This window comes from Ostrea edulis, chromosome 1, assembly GCF_947568905.1.
Source record: "Ostrea edulis chromosome 1, xbOstEdul1.1, whole genome shotgun sequence".
In the NCBI taxonomy this organism is placed as follows: Eukaryota; Metazoa; Mollusca; class Bivalvia; order Ostreida; family Ostreidae; genus Ostrea; species Ostrea edulis.
This window is the reverse complement of record NC_079164.1, coordinates 96,375,675-96,400,827: the sequence shown is the minus strand read 5'-3', so window position 1 is coordinate 96,400,827 and position 25,153 is coordinate 96,375,675. Positions and strand designations below refer to the sequence as shown.

Sequence of the window (25,153 nt, the reverse complement as noted above, 5' to 3'; positions counted from 1 at the left end):
TAAGCAATACAAAATAGATAGTTGGGCAAACACGGACCCCTGGACACACCAGGGGTGGGATCAGGTGCCTAGGAGGAGTAAGCATTTTTTTGTTGGTTTTTTGATGTGCGATTATACAGAGGAATAAATTTGAAAAATTGACAATTTTTGCCCTGCCCATTTACAATTGCCGTCCTCCTTCTCCTATAGATGCTTCATACCAAATCTGAAAAGAATTGGAATAATAGACATATATATCAAGAAGTAAAAAGTGTTCAATTTTTCACGCACATCGACGGACGAAGACTAATTGTAATAGATCACCTGAGTGAGGCAGGTGACCTAGAAAGACCTTTTTATATTATTGATGTCAAAGTTGTGAACATTTAGTTCGATAAAAATACATCACGCATTGCGTGTTTCATACGAATCAGGCGCGTAGACAGAAAGAAAATGAAATGTACGCAAAGAATAGCAAGGGGTCTGGGGTCGCCTTGAGACCCCAGTGGGTCCAGGAGGCGAAGCTCCCGAAAGCGCCTGGGTTCTAGCGATGAAATCATCTATTTTGTGTGCATAGAATCGGGGTTTGTTGTTAATGCCCAAAAGAAAAAGAATTCACAAAATTATTCTCTAAAGTGTTTTATCATCCCAACTCACCGTGTGTACTTAGACTGACTTTACATTCGTTCTACGAATATTTTCGTTACTTTCAACTGGTATATATAGTAAATGTTACTGATAATATAATACCCGTCTACTAGATTTGATTAAATGGACGTTATGATGCTGATTATATTATAAACCAGGACTATATAATGCAGTTATTTTTAGGCACAAATACTTTAACGGCAAAGATCTCTCTCTCTCTCTCTCTCTCTCTCTCTCTCCACTGATTTTGACTACTGATTACTCCGATTACCTGATCAAGATATAGGGCTCACGACGGGTGTGACCGATCGACAGGGGATGCTTACTCCTTCTAGGCACCTGTTCCCACCTCTGGTATATCTAGGGGTCCGTGTTTGTCCAACTCTCTATTTTGTATTGCTTATAGGAGTTGTGAGATTGATCACTTCGTTATCTTCACCTTTATAGGAGTGATGAGATCGATCACTGTTCGTTATCTTCACCTTTATAGGAGTTAGGAGATTGATCACTGTTCGTTACCTTCACCTTTATAGGAGTTGTGAGATTGATCACTGTTCGTTATCTTCACCTTTATAGGAGTTGTGAGATTGATCACTGTTCGTTATCTTCACTTTTATAGGAGTTAGGAGATTGATCAATGTTTGTTACCTTCACCTTTTCATTGCTATATGACGTTCGCTACTTCACCAGTACTCTAGTGAAATATAGTACCACGTTTTCCTTTCCGTGAACATTTTTAAAGAAGCAAACTAGGAGAGACACTTTCCCTTCTTTCACCAGCTGGTTGGAAATGGAAAATATATTTATAATTGTGTATATCAATTACTAGTAACGCCATCCCTCAAGATGACTTAACTAGGTTTCAAACAAAAGTTTTGATTTTCTTGTCAGAAAACCTGGCACCAACTACAGATTCAAGACGTGACAAAACATTCGTAAACAAACCTACAGACACCAGGACAATAATATATCTTTATTCAGCTCCCTTGAAGATACTTGCATTCGTCATTTCTAATTTATTGATCCGCCAGATTAAAGGAGTCAAAACCGAGCAGACGCATCCATCAACGGAATGCTTTTAGTATAAATAAGTATTCTATTGACAAAGATTAATACTGGATGCAGTAATCTCTTCTATTCCAGGAAAGGGGTCTTTTTATCTTGAAGTCCACGGAGGTGTTAAAATCTCCAGAAATGAACGAGGTATTAAATAATCGGACCTTGAATGGATATAGAGTTCCTATATCCATACTACGTTCGTTTGTGCGGGGTTAAAACTTATTCATTTCGATAAAAAAAAAAATTATCGTAATGAATAAGAAAATATAAGATATGGCTTACAAATGTATTTCTATGGGTAAGGAATATGGAGAAATGAAGTTTTAATAAATAAAAAAAAATTGACAGTTTAACCAAATTTGTAAAACTTCACCAAATTTGTTTACTTCTACTCGAATTAATAATCAAATTCGGAAAGATATGCATATTTTCATTAATATTTCATGATTTGGAGAATCGCGTGCCGTCTCACATCGACGTAAATTCCTTTTAGTGTCGTTTTGCTTCGCGCAATGACTGTCAATAGAATTTCATGACGCTGTTTATAGCATTTCGGGACATAGGTTTTAGAATAGAAGGTTGGTGCAGTGTCATAATCCAAGAAATTTCGTATTTACATGAATGATTTGAAGGGCATGAACCTTTTGAACATATAAATTATTCGTTTCTTGAAAATAAATCAATACTAATTTGCTTGCATATCAAGTTTGGGCTTCACTTCAATCGCAATGTTTAATTCTACTAGTTCAACTATTGGTCCGAGTTTCCTACGGATGATAGCTTTTGTAAAATGGAATTCTTTTCGAACGAGTTCCTTCATATCTAATAACTGTTCTAATAATCTAGTGACATTTTTATGCTTGGTCAATGCTATCGCTTTTAACAACTAGAAGTGATATTCAGGTCCCAGGGAACCGCAGATCGTCATTGTCTCTAATTATGCATAAACATAAGGGTAATGCAAGGTGAAAATAACGAACAGTGATCAATCTCATAACTCCTATAAGCAGTACAAAATGGAGAGCTGGGCAAACACGGGCCTCTGGATGTACCAGAGGTGGGATCAGTTGCCTAGGAGGAGTAAGCATCCTCTATCGACCGGTCACACTAGCTGTGAACCTTATATCTTGATCAGGTATATAGTTACCATCTTGGAAATGAATATTTTGTTATAAATGTACCGTACGTCTAGCTCAATCACGGTAACATTGCTATAGATCAGTTCTACATCAATTATGAGATGTTTCATTTAAAACGTATGTAGAATCTCTATTTTCATGAGTTACAGACCGACTTTGTGTAGGTACTGTGCATGAGTTACAGACTGACTTTGTGTAGGTACTGTGTACTGTGCATGAGATACTGACCGACTTTGTGTAGGTACTGTGTACGAGTTACTAATCGACTTTGTGTAGGTACTGTGTATGAGTTACTGACCGACTTTGTGTAGGTACTGTACACGAGTTTGTGTACTGTACACGAGTTACAGGCCGACGTTGTGTAGGTACTGAGTACTGTGTATGAGTTACTGATGGTGCATCACATATTTCGCTAGTTTGTACGTTTTGTGTCCCGTCGAGAATTTTTTATTCCTATTGAGACGTCACCAGCTGTAGGTGAGGTGCCACAAATTTAGATCTATGCTTGGCGCCCAGGCAATAGCAATGACGAGTTTTTAACTTGCCAACGCCCGTCGCAACACGGGACCTCTGTTTTTAAGGTCGTATATAAAAAAAAACCGTGATTCTCACTTCTAAATGCCAAATGTTCGGTGAAGGAGCAACATCTACCTATGTTTACGTCTTAGGCTTGATGCGGCCAAGGCACGAGCGGGGCTCGAACTCACCACCTCCCAGTTAAAAGCCCCGTTTACACGCTCTGCTTTTAGGTCTGCATTTTACTCTGCAAAGCAGACAGAGAGTTTACACGTTCTGCTTTACCGTGTCTGCTTTCAGTTTATTATTCAGTTGCGTCTGCAAAGCAGACTGAAATAGAGCAAGTTCTATTCCGTCTGCTTGCAGGCCTGCAGTGCATATCCCTAGTTTACACGGTCTGCTTTTGCAGCTCTGCTTCAAAGTAACTGCAAAAGCAGAGCGTGTAAACGGGGCTCCACCTCTGAGCTACCGCGGCCGAGCTATAGAAAAACCTTTGATGCAAAACACATAACTCATTTCAACTAATATTCCTCAGATGTATGTAATCATTCTTCGAAATGTTTCCTTCTTTCTCAATTCTGCTGTTTTCCAAATGCAGACAGTTTGTGGATGAACATGCACGTATCACGGGCTTTTTTTTTAAGTGTGGAGGGGGGCAGATTGGCAGTTAGGTTGTCAATTATCTATAGTATTGATTTGATTACTCGATAGTATTTTTTTTTTTCAAACAGAACAGCCATTCCAAAAAATTGACAATACTCCTAATATGTTCTCCTGAGCTCTGAAATTTTGTATGATGCATTTTTTCCCCCGTACATGCAGTACAAAAAAGGATTTTAGAAACCAAATACGGATTATAGATCCGCAAATCTACCTCCGAATAAAATCAAAATGGCTGAAATTGTTTTAGTCGTGACTGAGTGTCATTTCGATGGCTTTGCTTCTCTTTTAAAGTTAATTTACCAAATTAAAAAAAGGACTTTCGTCAAACAAATCGCATTCTCATGCGCAAATGATCCGCATTAACCGCCGTGTGGTGCTAGATGTGCAAATGATGTTTGGATTTTCAGCAGTTTGATTAAAACGTGAATCTGTATTTAAAACCAAATCTGATTTTGTTTTCATTGATGATAATCTTCCACTGTAGCAACTGAATATAATGCAGTAAAAATGATGTACATCTGAGCAAATCTGAATCACCCTTTTCCCATAGGTACTGATTCAAAATGACCCAGTGATTCCCAAAAGGAAAATTAAATTTGAAAGGTGTATACCAAAACAGGCATATACACATACATCAGATAAAAGTTTGTAAGAAAGCGCTCTCGAACCTTTGGCTCAGGTAAGCTAAATTCATTCCCTACCATAATTCCGTAGTTTGTTATTCTAGTTTGATTTGAGTTTCAATAATAATAATATAAAAACATATCTTCAAATTCCCCCAAAGTTCCTTCTGTTAAACAATGTCTACTTTCTCCGTACTTATTTTTTTTCCTATTGGACATTCTCATATAATATTTTACGTTGAATTGTTTATAAATGCGAATCGGATTGATGATTACATCCCTATCAAATGTTATGATAAAAATAATATATTGTAGCTTGAATTTGTTCTAATAATAAGATTTCCTCAACATGTATATGTACCTATCTGGCATTCGTGATCAGAAGAACATTAGCCTCAATCTAAAAATTTCATGAATATCTAATATCTGCGAGAGATTCAGTTAATACTAATTTGAAATTTCCTTTGGCTATCTTATCATAGCCGTTATGATATATTTCTGCAACCACGAGGAAAAATATCCCATGCCAGTATAATTTCACATATTGCCAATATCTGCAAAATCAGATCAAGCGTGTGATGTAGACATTACTTGTTCTTATAAGATATGGAAATGTCCACAAAATACTTTATTTTTTTTATATGCAGGATCATTATTAATAGTGAATACTATCTAATGCGTTTTCTATCGATTGTTTTAGGATCATCTATACGTTTATTTGTCCCTGTGAAACTTGTATTGTCCTCCTGCTTGTCGAAATTTGTAAAAGTTGCCCATGAAACATTTCTTAATCGATCTCCCAACCAGTTGCACAAGGAGAGTAGCACAAAAGAAATATTTGTTTCGCTGTAAAACTCGTAGGAGAGAATATAGAAAAGCAGTTTTTATGGATATAAAAGGTGATCGAAGCTGACACTAGGCGCGAAAAGACCGTAATAAGCACACGTACCAGAACATCATATACGTTAACGCCGCTCTTTAGGAAAGCGAGATACGTTTAGTCCGGAAGATCACGCCATTGGAACAAAAAGTGCTTCGTCTTGGGACTAGTTTTACGCCAAAAAAGTGATGTAATTTCGACTCTACTGAATATTCAATTTGTAATCAATGAATAGATCAGGACAATTTTCCATTATATCACTTGGTAGTGTGGACTAAATCCTCACATAGTCTCCACACAAAACGGAAAGCCTGAAAAGTTCTGTGGCCGAAATTTCGGTCACTTTTTAAATTATTCGCAATACCAAGAGGAAAATGTTAAAAGCCGCAGACACGGCGTACTGTACTTACAGGTAGGGTCATGTTCTGTTAATTAACATTGAATATCATATTTCCTATCAATTAACATTGAATATCATATTTCCTATCAATTAACATTGAATATCATATTTCTTATCAATTAGCATTGAATATCACATTTCCTATCAATTAACATTTGAAAACTTTATCGGAAATGTTGTTTTCAGTTGTTTTGAACATATTTTATTGTACATACATTCAGTTAGATAAATAATTCTTAATCATTTAGAAATACCCATGAATTTGATTTACTATGAAAAATTATTTAAAAGTTGTTAGGTTGTTTTTGGGTTAATATATTTTATGCTGTAAATATTTCTAAATTGTTTCATTTTCTTCTTTGTCGGTGAAGAATAGATAATATATGACTTCGCATTGCATACTAAACACGAATTTAATTTCATATTCTACATGTATTTCATTAATTAGGAATAACAATATACAAAAAGTGGCCATAAATTTCAAGAATGTAAATTAATTTAACAGAAACTGGCTTGCGACTTCATGTAACACGGGGCATCTTGTCCACTAGTTGCCTCGACATTAATTCCATACACTAAGGAGAATACAACTGCGCTTCTCATCATTTTTTTCACATTTCATCTCCTCATTCTAATACATTCTATTACTTTGCAAGGAAATTGCGTTTGTGTACATTTAATGGTCTTCATCACAGCATCCGAACAGCACATTATTATAGCTGTGGCATTCATTTGTGTTGGAAACAATTCGCTAAAACTTTGAAAGAGAAAACCAAAATTATTCAGATATCTATTCATCAAACGGACTCGCACAAAAATCATGAGGTTCTAAAAGAGCATCAAGTGCAATGGGTAGGGATTGTCTTTCTGCGTTAGAATTTAACAACGTAGATGTTAAGCTATGAGCTGAGGGGATAGGATGAAAACTCCAATCTTACAGTCATAGTCATGTTCCGCGAAGGCTCGTTATTTTACGCCTGTATAGACAATCATCGCCAATTTATTCGAAGAAGAAAAAAACCCAGCAGCGTTTCTGCTTACCATGTCACTGTAATGACATGCATTAATTTTTAATAATTGATTTGTGGGTATGTTATGATAGGTCTTGGGCTGAGGGAGAGGTAGGTCTTGGGCTGAGGGATAGGTGGGCCTTGGGCTGAGAGACTATGTGATGTAGGGTGATCTCTGCCCTCTCTCATCCCCATGCTGTTGTGGAAATCTTTAATAATATTCCGAGATTTCCAAACTTAATTCATCTCCACAATAATTGTTTGACTAAATTTTTAGCTCATTTAAGCCGGAAGATCAATGAGTTTTTCTACTCAAAATTTGTTCTTCTTTGTACCCGGTGTCATCGGTGTTAACATTTAACATTTCATGTATTAAACTTCTCCTAAGAAACCGCTGAACCATTTTCAACCAGACTTGGCAAAAAGCATCTTTGGGTGAATGGAAGTTCGAGTTTGTTCAAATGAAGGGATGCACACTATTCAAAGGGGATATGATTGAGAGTTATGAAAAATCAAATGTTGCATTTTAAACAGAATTTTTTATCTCAAGAACCATATGGCCAATTTTTACTATACATGCCACAACGCATCCTTGGGTGAATGAGATCTACGCCTGTAGAAGTTAATTAAACGCAGCAACAAAAAAAAAATACTTATGAAAAACTGGATTTTATATTTTAAAGATATTCTCGAGAATTACTAGGCAAATTTCAACCATCTATATAAAAAGGGGAAGATAACGAAAAGTGGTCAATCTCATAACTCCTATAAGGAATGCAAAATGAAGAGTTGGGCAAACACAGGCCCTGGACTTACCAGAATTGGGATCAGGTGCCCAGGAGGAGTAAGCATCATCTGTCGACCGGTAACACCAGCTGTATCATGATCAAATAAAAGGAGTAATCCGTAGTCAAAATCAGTGAGTAAAGAACGGCCCAACAATTGGTAAGAAACGCGTCAGACAACATTTGATCCAATTACAGGTTGTATTGGCAAACTAGGTTATAACGACTATAGAATTTGCGAAGTGTTGACTTTAAAACGATAATGATGAAACCCCTGTAACGTCAACTTGTTTGTCATTAGCCTGCCCCTATTTAAAAAATTGATCATACGTAGAATAAGCTTGTGCGTATTAAATTAGTTGAGAGGCATAAACACCATATGCATATGATAATGGAAATATTGCTATTGAATATTAATGGCAAACTAACAACTCAACTTTATGACAAACGGGATGATTTCAGCTTCTCCATCGTCAACTTCCCGTATGTGTGTATCACTCTAGCTCCACTCTCTCTCTCTACAATGTTTCCAATATCTCGAGAGCCATTGGAATATCCACCCCTAAAGCATACATTTTCTTATTCCTTGTAACAAGGCGGGCTTGATGGTATATAACAAAAATCTCACGGGGACCATGTCTTGGCTCTAACGATTTAGAAAAGATCAAATATCTTTAAGATAATTGGACCTCCATCGCTAATTGAAATATTTTCTTATCCCTTGTGACAAGATGAGTTAAAATGTATACAACAGAGGATGTAATGGGACGTCCCCAATCCAGCTTTTGGAAAATTATCAAATTACTTATGAATTGGTGAAAATTACTCAGGTTAGTTTTGGGGTCCATTGACCTCGTGTTAAATATTTGTGTTGGCTCATTAAAAAACAACTCCAATAACATAGTGAGTTATGACTGCGTGTTAACGTAATTGTACGTTAAGCGATGGCCCCATTCGAAATTTATGTTGTCCTGATGTCTTAGATATATTGTTTATCATCACAAAACGAGGACAAAGAAAACTCGAAGTAACAGGAATGCAGCGCCCCTCGGGTATCTACATCTTACACAAGATAAATTCCACAGCCCTATTTTGTCTTTGTTGTTTAATCCGATAGATAACATATGTGACTATAAAGTAAAAGAACAACTCGCAAGGCTGCCATCCATCCACCACACTGGAGGTCAATTAACCCTAGCAGCGTACCTCAGTAAAAGATGAGTTAATATTCCTAGTGTCATTCTGCGATTAATGACTATCGCTTGCGCGTGAATGGGATTAATTGAGATTTCCCTGATGGGATTATTATATGATGACTGTACAAAGCTATTGAATATGATAATATACACAGGAATTCTGAACATGCAGTAATGATAGAGCGTCGGAGGGGGGAAATCAATGAGCAAAGAAACTGAATGGTTCATTAGTAATCATTAGATATGAAGAGGTCCTTAAACAAAGAACAAAAGATTAAAGCGAAAACTATCGACAATAATTCCCTAACAGAAATACTTTAGAAAACTATGGTCCTAGTTTTAATCAATATATATCCATGTTGTCAAAAAGTTTCTAATAAAGTAAATTGAAGTTTTAAATGTATGTTTAGTTGAATATATTATTTACTACGTTTCCCTTATAGTAATTGAAGTATGATTAATTTATCATAAATCGTTTTAGTTTTAAAGTTCTTACAAATCATAGTATTAAGTGAATTTAATTATACTATAGTTCATGATGATATTTGTGTTAGCGTTGTGACATTATATCTCTTTACGTTACTGGTGGGGGTTTAACATACATGTATTTTCCCAGTTAAGATATTGGATGTTAGTTGTTTATTGTTTAACGACCGCTCGATAAAGTACATTAGATGAAATCGCGCGTAAGCGCGGGAAATCACAATTAAATTCCATGGAGGAAGGACTTTTTAAATGCGTGTTTGAATTGTTGCGCTCATGAATTGAATGAACGATATCTTCAATAGCCGTGTTTCGAGTTACTCCGGAACACAGTGTTTATTCTGTGTTTAGTCACGCCGCGTCAAAAATGTTCCACAGGGCTACTTCCGGTTTATCGTTGTTTACCTTTGTTTACCAACAGTCGACACTTCGTGTATTAGGTCTAGGCTTAATTTTGTCGATCATCATGAAATTGAAATACACATTTAAAGTTTGGGGTGTATGCGGTACATATTTGTTTATGAGCGTTTGATAAGCTACTATTGATCTACGAAATACAACGAAAGACTTCGTCAAGAACAGAAGAAGACGATGTCGTGTAACTCACACAAGGCCCAGCTGTCTAGTAACCGGAGGGGTAAAGGAAAAGAACGTATTAGACTCACTGAAACCTGTCAAACAGGTAAAATGAAAATTAGGACATTATATATATATATATATATATATATATATATATATATGTGATTAAACAAAACACAATGTGCACTGCTTCATAAAGCAGACATTAGGTCCAGTACAGTCTAGGGCCTATGTGAAATAGAATTTATGTTACCAAATCAGGGTCAAAATGGACATAAACATGTAACATATATAACCAGGTCCATTCCAAAGACTATTTCTACCTACATAGCTATTGAAAGCTACTTAAAGTAGCTACTTTTACCTACTTTCACATGTTTTTAAAGATATAAATAAATAATAATTAAGGCACATCTTTTAAACAGGTCAGTCGTTTTATGTATCATGTTGTGCATGTGCATGACAAAATTCGGAGTGTAAATTTAAATACTTTACGAGGGTGGAAAATGTAGAGGAAATTGCATGAAAAATCGACTCAAAAACTTTTAATGTAAGAGTGCATGAATGTTAACTTTAAAATTAATAAAGATTTGTAAAACATTCTAGACTTCTTATCATGTATCTTTGATCCTAAGTTCCTAGAGAATGGAAGTGGGTGCAGTTATTGATGCAAATTTGAAAGTAATCATTTTTGTCCAATATTTTTGTGGTATTCATTGTCAGTATAAGTGAATCAAGAAATTTGGTACACACCATGTTGCGCCGTTTCTGCGTTTGACCACGAAATGCAAGTAAAGGAAAACGTAGGTAAAAATAGCTACCTGGAGTAGGTTTAAATACCTAGGTAGCTATAAGTAGACTATTTCTACCTATGTAGCATAGGTAGAAATAGTCTTTGGACTGGACCTGATAATTATTGATATAAAATATAGATAATGACAATACACAGTGAAAAGTAAGAGATTAGCTATAATATTATAGGTATTTGAAATGGCTTTATTATTTAAAGCTAGTTTAGATTGAATTAGACTGGGTTTCTGAGTGCAATGGTATAGCCATATGTGAGTGAGGATAAAATTATCTACTTGGGTATAGTCAATATGCTGTCTAATTTGAAAATAATTATTTATCAACTAATACTTGTGTTACAAATTAAGTCTTTGGAGTTTGACTTCCAATGATATACTCATGTAATTGGAAGAATTTTTAGCATGACTATTGATTATTGTAGTCATTTTATTGACTTTTCACAATCCAGTAGGTATTTGTAATTACTGCTAATATTTATATCACTGAACAAAATATATATCTGATCATGATTAAGGTGATATTATTCCTTTCAGCAACATAATTTCAATTATGTGCTCATAGACTGGTCCAGCACAATCTCTAGTATAATTAGCTATATAAATATGCTAATCAAGCTATATAGCTTTTTAAAGCTAATTGAAATTGCTTGATATAACTATTTCAAATCTTCTATCAAATATATTTTTAAAGCATAAAAATTGAATTTCTAAGTGAAAATATTTCATCCTTGTACTTAAAACAACACACTGAAAACAAAAAAAAGCTTCTTAAACTATGTACCTTAGGAAGAATTTTGATTCAAAATTGTCAAATGTTTAGGATTATTAAGTTGTTACAGATTCCACATTGTAAAGTCATCATATACTTATCAAAGTATCGACACACACAAGGTAGTGGACAGTTATCAATACAAAAGAAATTCTCTTTTCATGAAAATTCTTAAAATGACATATGATATATACCTAGAATAGTGTTGTGGTTAGTTCAAAGTACATGTATATTGTTATGTGTCATTGCACTTAAGAAATTTAATCGAAACTAGCTTAATGAAGCTGTTTGAAATAGCTTTATAAAACTATATAGTTAAATATAAAGATTGTGCTGGGCCTGATAGATATAGCAATACAGAGGAAATCCGTCATATGCATCAAAAGTTTGAAAAAGGTGAATTGACTTAAATATAAATTTATGAACAAAATTGAAAAAAAGAAGAAATTAGGAAGAATCTTTTGTGTTCATTTAAAACATGTTGGGTAGATTTTGAAGTTGTTTAACTCGGCTTTATACATGATGTCAGATCTTTGAATGCAAGCAAGCTCTCATATGACTACAATGTATAGGGGAAATCAGATATATGTACAATGAATATGGTAAGCTTTATTGATAAAAATCATGAAAACTCATACAGTCACAGTTTTAATATGAATTACTTCATGTATTTCGAAATAAGTTAAAAAAAAATATACATGTATGTGCAGTGAACAGTATTTTTAACAAATACATGAATTATAATTTCAGCATTATTTTTTTTTTTTTTTTATACATCTTTGCTTCTCAAATTGACAAAAGCCTATTATCAATATTGTGGCATCCCTCCTCTTTTTCAGGTATATCATTATGGGAACAGGATCATTTTCCATGCCTTTCACTTGAGGTCTTCAGTTTCATCATTAATCATCTGAATGTCGGTATGCCAAACTCTCATGATGTCATGCCATTACTGGATATTCCTTAACACTGGTTTATTTAATCCACACTACCTATAACATTGCCAAAATATTAGATTGAAAATTTTCAAATACACAAGATTTGAAGCAGCAAAAGAAAAGAATTACATATGTATAACACACAAAAAAGAAATTAATTCTCACCTGGCTTATATGAACTTTTTACTCCTTTTTAGCTCCCTTTCACTGCATACCAGCCAATAACTAGCAGTCATTATATGCAGATCAGCCATTGTTATCAACCTGTGTATATACATGTTGAATAAAATATGAATGAAAATTGTTGTTCTTTGTTATTCTTTTTAAAAAATATATATACTCAATAGTATATTTCCTTACACAGTACTGAATCAAAGGGGTAGGAGAGCAAATATATAATATACATGTATAACCTGGCTCATGTTCAGCTGGTTCCATTCTTGTATACAAGTGGTTTGAGTGGAAATGTACATATCTGATGTACATGCAAAGTACCTTGATTGCACAGGCAATATGCATCACTTGTGTTCGAATTTACTATTAAAGATACTCTTTAATAGTAAATTCGACCCCAAGCGATGCATATTACGTGTGCTTGATTGGTATTAAAAGTTGAGTAAATTCGACCCCAAGCGATGCATATTGCCTGTGCTTGATTGGTATTAAAAGTTGGAGAAAAGATCAATGTTCTTTGATATAATTCAAAATTTTGCAGTGAATGAGCCATCGGTATGGAGCTTGAATAAATGATCATGCAAATTCTAATATAGATCCGTAGGGATATATTATCTGGTGTTCACATATTTTATTTAATTGGCAGATATTATATATGCCCCCCCCCCCCTTCTCACTCCCTTGTGAAATTGCTGCGTAATTTTTATGAGCCTGAACCATGAGTTCATAATTGAAATTCTCTATTTAATGTCACATGAACACCGTTTAGTAAGTACATACACTGCTCAGATGTGGATGAGGGTACAAGTATACCTATTCTTAAGATTGACAAGATTTTGCACAGTCTATATTATATTTTTAAGAGTCAGTACAAACCTCTTGGTTTTCCTAAAAGTTAATATAAGCAAACTGGCTAGAACAATGATGTTTCTTTGTTGGTTCAGCTTTCATGGAATGTAATAATCGCACTCAATTTCGGCTGCTCGTGGTTTTCTACACAAATGACGCCATCGTTTCCTCTGCGTGGACGCTTTTCCCGGGTTTGGGAAAAGGTAAACTTGACATCTTCCCAAGTAAATATATATCCCTTGCTATCCTTTATCTGATTTGCGACAGTTTGTGCCGCAAAATCTATATTTTGTCAAAAACAATTTTGTTACCAGTGTAAACAAAATTAACCGGAAGTACCCCTGTGGAACATTTTGCTCATATCACGTGACCGGCGTGACTAAATACGAAAAATCCCGGGTGTTCCGGAGGAACTCGAAACACGGTTATTCAAATGAATTTAAAACACATTTTTTTTTAATAATTGCGTGCATTAGTTATGTTATATTTTTTGATATCATATACAGTAAATAAAACTTGATTATTAGGAAGTCACTCGGAACTCCAAATTAAATGTTCCTTAGGCTTATGTAACATATATGATCTCTTTCCGTATTAAAACTTAGTTAATGATTTTACGAATGCAATAAAGTAACCCGTCATGCCGATAGTTGAACAATGACAAAATGAACGGTGGTTCACAATTTCAAATTTTAAAACTCAGTATTGCGGATGTGTTTATAATGGTAGATTTTGTCCAGAGCGGCAATTTAAGGGCAAAATTATGAATACACATCGTTTCTTCTCGTCAAACGGAATAATCGAAAATATAAAGCACTATATGAATGCAGGGACGGATACAGGAACTTTTGAAAGAAGGGAGTCTACCATTGGATTTGGTTTCCAAAGGGGGTGGGGGGGGTTCCACCCTCAAAATGAATGATTTTTACCCTTCTTTAGTAAAATCTTCTGACGAAAGGGGGGTCCAACCCCCGAAGCCCCCACTGGATGTTCCACTGGAATGACACACAGAAAAACTGCTACATTGTAAACGGTGGCCTGATTTCTTGGACACTGTCAGGTACGACAGGTAGTGTACAGCCTAAGTTCGGTAAAATGGTTTAAGTTGTAAGGCGCGGTCCCGGGCCATTCGATACGTAACATACTGGACAGTTTTATTACATCTACTTACTTTCAAGATCTTTCATCACAAAACATGTTCAACCAAAATAAAAACCTTTTCTCTGTTTATCCATGTGTTTGTACATATCAATTAGTAACTGTTAATGAATTATTACAAAACGGTAGTCGTAACTGTGACTTCTATAATCACGACAAAAATTCAGAACATCGAAAATATTAGGTGAATATCGCTTTTAAAATTCTATCGATGTGACAGATCGTTGGTCTCCGGGGGGAGGGGGGGGGGGTACTTCGTTGAATGAGATGTATATATGTATAAAATGATAAATATGGGCCTAGTCAAAACTATTATAAATACAACTAACACTGACCACCTGCACAATTTTATGCTGATAATGTAAACCAACCGCAACTTTTCGGCTTGCCGGAAAGGCTCGAGAATGTGGTTGCGTCGCTTCGTTCTGGAAATTTCCATAAAGAAGATGATTCAAGATTAATTTCATGGATCGAAGAAACGAACAGGCAAATTTTACTCTCTCTTTATATATATATATATATATATATATATATATATATATATATATATAAACAATTAAAAAATACTAAGATGATTAGTTTCATTCATGAAGCTTTACATTTAGTAACATAGCGACGTTACGTCACAAACGGCAGAAAGTTCAACAAATCTCGACGGCATAAGATGCTGAAAGTTATTTTTGTATATATACTCTTACCAATCATTATGAAAAGTAATTATTATCTAACTATCTATAATTAGTTAAATCAAAACGTTTCAAAAATTTTACACCACCATTCCTCACGATAAACTAAATACTAGACTGTTTGACATCATAACCAGTTGGTCTTTTTCATAAAAAATGGAAAAAAGAAATATTCGTATCTAGTGATCAGTCATAAAAAATTACTTTGTTAAACACCACACTGATTCCACGCACAAGTACTCTTTTAAGTTGACCCCATGCGGACGAATGATGTTCCTTTGATAGCCGACCTGTTATTATATTCTTATGAAACAGTTGATTCAAAAGCTTCTATATGAGAAGAAAATATATTTTGCTGTGGCCTTCAACTCGAAATTTAGATATTTTGACGACGTTCTATCTATTAACAATAATCATTTTCACTCATACGTCGATTCGATATGTCACAGAGAACGCGAAATAAACGACACCACAGAGTCCTCCACATCTTCTTTGTACTTAGATATTTTATTGAAATTAAATATTAACGGAAAACCAACAACTCAACTTTATGACAAACGGGATGATTTCAGCTTCTTCATTGTCAACTTCCTATATTTATGTAGCAATGTTCCATTATTACCTACATATCGTGTGTGTGTGTCTCAACTGATTCGAAACGCGGTGGTCTAGAGGTAGAGTGTTCGCCACGCACGCGAAAGGTCGGGGTTCGAATCCCGGCCGCGGCAGACAAAGTCGTTAAAACAGGCAGTGACAGTTCCATCACCAAACGCCGGCATCAGGTGTGAATATCACAGGTCATTGGAGATGACCTTAAAAACGGATGTCCCTTGTCAGAGTAAGTGTGACACGCTAAAGAACCCTCAATGCTCAATGGCCGTAAGCGCCGCGCTTAGGCTTAAATTTGAAGCCCTTCATCGGTCTTGCGTGGTGACGTCTCCATATGAGTAAAAAATTCCCTCGAGGGACGTTAACTAAGATACAATCAATCAATACGCAAGAGCTTATTCAACGTATTGTCAGTTTTTAAATTGAAGCAGGCTACTGACAAACAAGTTGATGTTACAGGAGTTTCAAAAGTCTTGTTGAAAGTCTGCATTTCGTAAATTCTATCATCGTAGTTTGCCAGAACAACCTATCATTTGATCAAAAGCTGTCTGGCAAGTTTCATACGGTCATACCTATTGTTAGGCTTTATACTTATACAGGCTTTATACTGTAATGTGTTTTGTAGGTTCGACCACGAATGAAGTAGATATATATATAATTTTCCTTACGCTACTTGGCGTATTCTACTGATTGGATTTAAATAAAATAGAACAGAATCAATAATAATCAACAACACAATGATTTAAACTGATCTTCTATATTTATCTGGTTTTTCTTTGTTATCTCTCTATGCTCTGAGCCTAGGTCTGAAACTTACATTTGAGCCTTAGCTCCCAGACCTATTTCTAAACACCGGGTTTCAAACACCCTATTAATACACTTTGCTCCTTTTTATTCAGCAAGAATTTATGATACCCAAATGGTCCGTCTTCAGCAATTTGAGACACCGCAAATGAGTAGTCATAAATACCTTACCTCCAAGCACGTCTTCACTATACGACGACTTCTTCCAGAATGAACCACCGATCTTGAATAAGACCGCTTTATATAGTTTCCCTAAATCTGCTGAGTCAGATCTAGATCATCTTAACGTTTGGAACATTGTCCGAACACAGGAGATAACATATGATTAGAAAAGAATAATTCAACCTTGATTATCTAATTTGCATATGATTAACTTGATCAACGGAATTTCACTACAATACTGATGTTAAGTATGGATTACTCCGTTTACCTTATTAAGATATTGGGCTCATGGCAGTTGTGATCGGCAGGTGTGATCGATCGACAGGGGATGCTTACTCCTAAGATTCTGGAATATCCAGTGGTCCGGGTTTACCCAACTCCCTTGATCACTGTTCGTTCTATCTCTCACAGAGCGAGAGAGAAAACACAATCCCTTAGACTCATGAATTTAGCAATTATTTTGGCTAACTAGCTTTTCTTGAATAATGATGAACATTTTCGTGAAAATGACTTCGAAGATATATTTCTGTAGTTCAAGGTGATCACATCTGTACTTGTGCAAACCTTAAAATCAAATGCGGGCTCTGGCTACAGAATATTCTTCTACGAGAGCAGATAAATATTCCTTAAAGAACTCGTCAGCTCGTCAGGTAAATTAAACCAGAAGTGTTATCAGACAGGGCCGACGTGACAGGCATTTTCCTCGTTTACATGCGCGAAGGAGCGCTTTGGACAACCCTAAACCATTCGTGGAATTACGATCAATATTGGTCGTAAATCGCAAGTCGTAACTAGGGAAACGGTCGTACGTACTACATCCATGTCTACGTTTACGTGCAATGATCGGTTATTGAAACGGCCGTCAGATCCGAATCTCTGACCACCTCCCATCTTATATGCAAATACAAGTTATATTTTAAACACCCAACTGCAATATCGGCAGAAGAATTTAGTACTATGCCTTACGATATTCTGGATCCAACTGTGACTATACGATGTCGACCGTTTTAATGAGGTCTGACATTAATTTGAGCCTCAGTTTTTATCATTACAGACAAAAATACTCGTTTTCTGTTTTATTAATTCAGTTACATTTCACTGATCTCGCGATGGTGTCGCTACTGGCATCCGAGGCATTTCTAGATTAGTTCAGAAACTCTGAGTTGCTACAAGTTCCTACAGCTGATGATTATTAATAAAGAGAACATAATGGGAAAAAATAAGTTACAATAGATAGAGAAGAGAATAGTTCGACAAATTTCAGATACACATAAAAATAACTGCATCACCCGTTTAGCGTGCTGATTGACCAAAAACCCTAGTAATAATAATAATAAATTCTTTATTTAGACAGGATAGCACAATTAGTACAAATGACTAGGTTTACATTGTGGTCCTGTATAAAACATATTCGCAGACAGATAAATGAGAGAATATAAAAATAGATAACATAATATAAGATATACACATAAAATATACACACGATATCACTGGGGAAAAAAACAAACATACATATCTATATATCACGTATTTGAGTAATAATGCCGCAAATATGCTGATTTAAAAGATGTAATAGAACCACAGCTTCTGACAGACTCGGGCAACTGATTCCATAAAATTGTGGAGGACACCTTAAAAGACCGTTTATAATATTCAGTTCAAACGTTGGGTAAATATAACTTAATCCACGGGTTCGTTTTTGGACCGCGAGGTTTCTCGGTGTACTTCTTCACAGGTAAGAAATTCGCGTACCTTTGTTATACATTACAGTGTATTGGAGTCCAGCAGTAAAGTTTTATGATTTACGACACAATATTGCAGCAGACTTAATCTTGTGATTTACTTGTGAGGCAAATTAATTTGCGTGCATTATGTTGATCAGAGCATTTCATTTACGAAATCGGTATTGAAATATGATCATGAGAATATTTGTTGCAAAATGTCAGAGAAAACACATTTCATCATTTCGAACAAAAGAGCGGCTTTTTCTAACCAAAGAAACGGCGTAATTCGGATGTGAGTTATTTTCATACGGTGAGTCGAAGCATAAATTATGTCCACTGATTCCGAAATGTAATTGATTGCTTGGAACAGCGAAAATACCTGTATGACGGGAACTAAATAATCCTGTGTTACTTAAATCTAATAAAGACCTCAAAGTTAGCCTCAGAAAACAAATATTATACTATTGTGCTGGAGTTATGTAGATACTTACCGTACCGAGTAAAGCTTGCGTTTGTTTCCACGTGTACACAGACATGAATTTTTTTTTTATATTTGGGTTATCTCACAGATAATCATTTGTGACATTAATTATTTGTTATATGCAGTCATGCTTGCTTTTGCTGTCACGCAGTCAGTAATCAAGAAAATCTTTCCAAACAATGCAGTTTTATTAACCAACTGTTCAACAAAATAAATTACGAATATTCGAAGGGACCCCCCCCCCTCCCCAAATTGTTTGATTCAATGACTATTTCACGAAATCGATTACGAATACTAGTAGAAAATCTTTCCAAAATGTGTTGTTTTATTCATTAACTGTTCAATAAAATCAATTACGAATTTCAGTATATCCGGTACATGTATTTTCTTCAACTTAGCTGTTGTAAAAAAAATAATCTGAACCCACTTGAGTTCTCAGTGATGTACTTGTAAAAAGATGAGGATAAGCAATCATTAATTTACTCTCAAAATAACTGTATACTCATCTTTAAAGACTTAAAAGTTTGTCACTTCGGTAAACTGTCGATAACCGATTTACTGCCTGATAGATGAAAACGTCTGCTATATATATTGCGTAACATTAGGGGGTCGAGTAATCACTTTACAGTTGTGAAATATCAAACAGCTGTTAGGTTTTCTTTCTCCAGCAGACAGATCGATACAAGACGTTGAACTTTGAAATTCATTATCTTATCAACCTTTAGTTTTAAAAATGGTTTTCTCAAGGTCTTTGCCTGAGAAACATGAGCGTCTATTTGAGCATCAAAAGGGAAGGAAATCGGTGATTATTGGTCACCATGGTTTGTTAATGGAGGCTGTTTACAGTTTTATATCAATACAGCTATAAATTCACAACAACTGAATGAATATTGATCACTCACCTGACACAAAATAGTAATTCCGTTTTATTGTTAAAATAATATATTTACAAAATGATAATGTTCTCTCTAAATCAGATTTGAAAATATACATGTATGTCATATAAAGTAACAATTTAGTGATATTAGACGACTGAAGCGCAGTTAGCTAGGGACAAAGTCAGCGTAATTTCAAATCTTCAATGCGGATAAAATTAAAAATTGCACCAAAATGGAACCAAAAGTACAAATGTCTAGTATTTGGAATAATCCCCATCCGGTGAACTCCACACGAGTATAACATTCTTCTCTGGATATGGTATAATACATACATTCAGCGAAATTTCAATTATATACAAATTAATCAACAAAAGTTCCAGCTAATTGAATATGTTGCCAAGGGTTTAACTTCATTTCCCGCTATTGCAGGAAGCTGCTCTGGACCCTGTAAATAGCTATCTTCTACCTCAACGCCACGAAGAACATGTTTACTTTAGAAAGACATATACGGATATGATTAATGCTGATACATTGTGTGTCAGATTATCGATACTTGAACTTGTCGTCCATGTGCCTAATAAAGCTGGCTATTGTTTACATACATGTAGTACCGGTCGACAGCGATGCTTACTCCCCCGAGGCACCTGATCCCACCTCTGGTATATCCAGTGGTCCGTGTTTGCCCAACTTTAAATTTTGTATTCCTTATAGGAGTTATTAGATTGATCACTGTTCGTTATCTTCACCTTTTCACAGTAAAAAATACATGTACCTCTTCTTAAATATCATACCTCCGCAAACAAGGTGTTTTATGGGAATCACCTTGTCCACCTGTTTAAGACCTTTTAAAAGATACTATCAACTTAATTAATTTACATGTTCACCAAAGGTGAGTACAGGACAAAAATTGTCTTTATTGAGTTTGAGGTCCAAAACCACGTATTTGGTCAAACACGACAACTGATAAAGAAATAGTAAGTCTGGCCATGCTCACAAAGCTGATATTATCCCTGTTATATTGTTTCCATTGAAAAACATAAAATGCGGGTGATCAACATCAAAATAGATTTTTGAATTCTCAGTATAAATACCACTTTACTTTAAATTGATAACATTTATCTGAGTTTACTGTTGAAAGACATAGGCTGAAGGAAGCTTCCGCGAAATCAGGTACATCGCTAAATGTTTTAAGGGCATGTGTACAGACGATTTAACTTTTGAGAACGCGGTAGGAAAAATACATATACGGAAAGCGCTGTCAAATGTTTTCTCTATTCGTGTTTATAATATGCTGTATACAAGGAAATATTCACGACCGTTTTATTTTCGTCCCTTTCGCCCTCGTTGTCACTGGGCGAATTTAAGAGTGGGTGGAACTGTTTTTTCTCACATCTCTCTTTTAACACAACTATGTCTGGTCGAATTTAAAACGGGGAGAAACCGTCTGCAATGTAGAAAGGCGAAAATAACACGGGGCGAAATTCACCCTAGCCTGCATACAGTAACATAAAACCAACCTGCCTATCCACGGGTTGGATGGGTAATGTAAGGGTTCCGAAAACTGATTGGCTTGCTTTAGTAGTTACTGGGGCACAGTCCATGGAGAAGCTGAAGTTCTATTAATAGTTTTGGAAGTTCTAGTCGAAGGAATGTCTTTATTACTACACGTTGTCAAGTTACTCTAGATCCACACACACAGACACTACACTTATACTCAGTTTGTAGAGATGTATCTGGAATATATAACCCAACGATAATATTTACTATAGTAAAAAAAAAACACCATTCGTGTTATTTTCTCTCTTATACTGTAATTGTACTCTTACAATCATGAACATAATTTGGCCATTGCCAAACGGGATTTTAACCAATTCACAGTTCAAATAAAATCATTCAAACTGATCTCAATGTTATCAGTAGATACGTCGTGCGTTGGTTGCATCCATTAAGTCGTAGTATAGCAATGTCTTGTAGAAAAATCCGTTCTCGAAATCGTCAATATGTTCTATTACACTGAACGGAATCGCCATCGCAAGGGTATAGACTTACATGTACGTGTTGTACAGGAACTTCCGGTAGGCAAATCAGATCCGGGCAATGCATTCAAAAGTTACTGTAATGTAGCTGTACATGTATCGGTATCTGTGTCCACAACCATTCACTAATTTCTTTGGTCACATTAGAAAAAATACCAACTGTGGCCGAGAGGTTAGAGCGTTCGCTCCGGGTTTGAATCCCGGCCGCGACAGACTAAGTCCTTAAAACAGGTAGTGACAGTTCCATCGCCAAACGCTCGGCATCAGGTGTGAATGTCACGGGTCCTCGGAGATGACCTTAAAAAACGGATGACCCGTGTCATGACCCCTGTCACAGTAGGTGTGGCACGCTAAAGAATCCGCACTGCTCAATGACCGTAAGCAACGAGCACAGGCCTAAATGTGAAGCCCTTCACCGATCTTGGTGACGTCTCCATATGAGTGAAAAATTCTTGAGCGAGACATAAAGCAAGATACAATCAATCATACAACCAACTTCTTTTGAACAATTTAAAGATTACACAATCAAGTTAACCTCAAATACGATTGAAAACGTTGAGATTTAGATATACATGTGTTCTATATAATGCAGAGAAAACTCCTGTAGTGTTTTACCCGATTACACAATAACCGAACATAACGTACATTATCATGATTATCAGCTAATTAAGGACCACTCCTTTTAACTACAAATATATGAAAAGATTTCCTATTCTGTACAATTAAGCCGTGGATAACACGATGAAGATAGAAAGTATCGTAATTGTGTGAAGTTGAAGTCACTATGGCCTGGTGCTGTGCACTTTATGTGACAACAGAAACAGCTTTGTGTATTGTGGCTGATTATCAAACACAATATCGACGGCTGTCCATACTCTGTGATGTTATGATTTATTTCCCAATGAGGAAACAATATATCAATTTCCCAGCTGAATCATACGAGGTGAAACACTTTTGATTTTGCGCTCCCATTTCTATATTACCTGTGTTCAATTTACACACAGTGTAGTATATTTGTTTTGTTTTACTCCACTATCCCAGATCTTGCCCTCGATGAATTGCAATTCGTGTTTAAACTGAAATAATTATTTCTTTACAGGTTCTCCGCTGTCAACTGCGACGAGACCATGAAGGACAACCAGAGCGTGACGGGAGGAGACTTGCTCTTGTTTGCTCGAACGTATGCTTCTTACCACGGCTATATATCCATATGTGTGTGCATATTCGGAATAGTCACAAATGTGTTCAATATAACAGTATTAACACGAAAACATATGCGAACACCAGTGAATTTAATTCTGACTTGGCTCGCAGTGTCGGATATAATAACTATGATGTCTTATTTACCATTTGCCATGCATTTTTATTGCATTTATCCCGCTGCAAGCAAATCCATGGAGAAAAATAGCCAAAGCTGGATGGCATATATGATATTCCACATCAATCTAGCCGCTACAACTCATACCGTATCAATTTGGTTGTGTGTAATGCTGGCCATTGTCCGGTATTTGCATATCCGATCTCCAACAAAAGCCAACTCCATGCGACTGCAGAGAATCAAACAATCCCGGTTTGGAATTCTGTTTATTTACGTTTCATCAGCACTGATACTCGTTCCAAATTACATGAGCAACAAATTACTTCCTGACGTCCTTCCAGGAAATAATGAAACTATATATGTTCTTCGAAACTTGAACCTTGGCAAAAATGATACAGAGACAATGGTGCTTATAAACGTCTGGGTGTATGCTTTCACGGCCAAGCTTGTCCCGTGTCTGTTGATGTCAATATTTGGGTCTCTCCTTATATACAACATTCACGTGAAAATCCGACAAAGACGTAAAATTTTGCAAATATCCGGTGCTAGCAGCCTGCGATTGTCAGAGCATTCAAGAACAACAAAAATGTTATTAGCCGTCATTATTCTGTTTTTAGTTACCGAACTTCCACAGGGTATCTTAATAATACTCAGCGCATGCGTGGAAAATTTCTTTGATCAAGTGTATCTTCCACTTGGAGACGTTATGGATATCGTCGCTTTGGTGAATAATGCGGTGAACTTTATCCTCTATTGTTCTATGAGTACAAAGTTCCGAGAGACATTCGTTCATTTATTCTGTACTTTTCATCCAATACGCCGTTCGGAAGATTCCGGTTATACACTTACAGATAGGCTGGCCAAACTGGACTCCCACAGCAATAACAATGAAAACAATCATCATCTTAATTTACTTCAAAATCATTTCCGAAAGTTTAGCGCCGAACGTCACGTAGAGAGGACATAGAGGTCAGAGGACTTTAACAAACTGGAATTTTAAACACAACGATATGTACAGTGTATTGTAAGACCAAACTGGTTTCAAACAGATGTACAAGTAGCATTTAGTACATTTTTCACTTCTCGAGTCGTATTTTGTCCATAAAGTGAAATGTTCTATTTTGGTTGTGTTACCAACATAATTGTATTGTTATTTATCCTGATTAATTTATCTTTTGGATATAGATATAAATCAATGTATAGTTGTTTTTTTTTTGTTTCATGTAAATTTTAAATAAAGTGAAGTTACACGTCACAAGAGACTTAAAAGCGACAGGCTATGGACATGTAAATTTAAATGGATTTGGCATAACGCAACAATCGTTTAAAAAAACGTCACTCAGATAAACATGTACATTTTTGTACATGTATCTTTGTGGCTAGGTGGTTGCAACATTAGATTCGTGACTGAGAGGTGGTCAGATACCTGCCCGTTCCTTATTCCACGTTGAACTTAAGACGTACATATAGGAAGTGATTACATGCTCCTCCCTACCCCCCCCCCCCCCCCCCGGGCAGTTAAAGAGTCACAAGTCTTTCGGATGGAACCCTAGTGCTTAAAAACTGAGGCCCCGTGTTAGAGAAGACGTTACCACTGTAAGAACCCCTCACAGCTAAGGCCTCGAGTACCACACATAGAATTAAATTCATGTCACTTCGCTTGTAGCTGGTGACGTCTCCATATGAGTGCAAAAATACTTGAAGGAACTTAAAGCGGACAAACAGATACATTTTCCTTTGAGAAAAAACTCACCCTCAAAACAAAGGTGTTAAAAACGAACACCACCCCCACCATACT

At 35.9% G+C, this 25,153-nt stretch overlaps 1 protein-coding gene and 2 long non-coding RNA genes across 5 annotated transcripts in view; 2 read left to right on the top strand and 1 right to left on the bottom strand.

The window, feature by feature from the left end:
- Positions 1-24,610, top strand: part of LOC125672314 (G-protein coupled receptor dmsr-1-like) — a 103,424-nt gene extending 78,814 nt beyond the window's left edge. For 2 of the 3 annotated variants that reach the window (XM_048908548.2, XM_048908561.2), the window contains exon 2: positions 23,137-24,610. In XM_048908548.2, coding sequence (XP_048764505.1) covers positions 23,137-24,322 — 1,186 coding nt within the window. In that variant the 3' untranslated portion in view covers positions 24,323-24,610. Of the gene's footprint in view, positions 1-5,591; positions 5,920-23,136 lie in introns of those variants that run through there. The other variant, XM_048908553.2, reaches the window with a different exon arrangement.
- LOC130046691 (uncharacterized) lies at positions 9,759-12,777 on the top strand. The gene is made up of 3 exons (XR_008795695.1): positions 9,759-10,063; positions 12,378-12,458; positions 12,674-12,777. It is a non-coding gene; the product is annotated as an uncharacterized LOC130046691 (long non-coding RNA).
- On the bottom strand, positions 12,124-13,896 carry LOC130046692 (uncharacterized). The gene is made up of 3 exons (XR_008795696.1): positions 13,527-13,896; positions 12,642-12,740; positions 12,124-12,530 (listed from the first exon to the last, which is right to left on the bottom strand). It is a non-coding gene; the product is annotated as an uncharacterized LOC130046692 (long non-coding RNA).
- Positions 24,611-25,153: the final 543 nt, after the last annotated feature.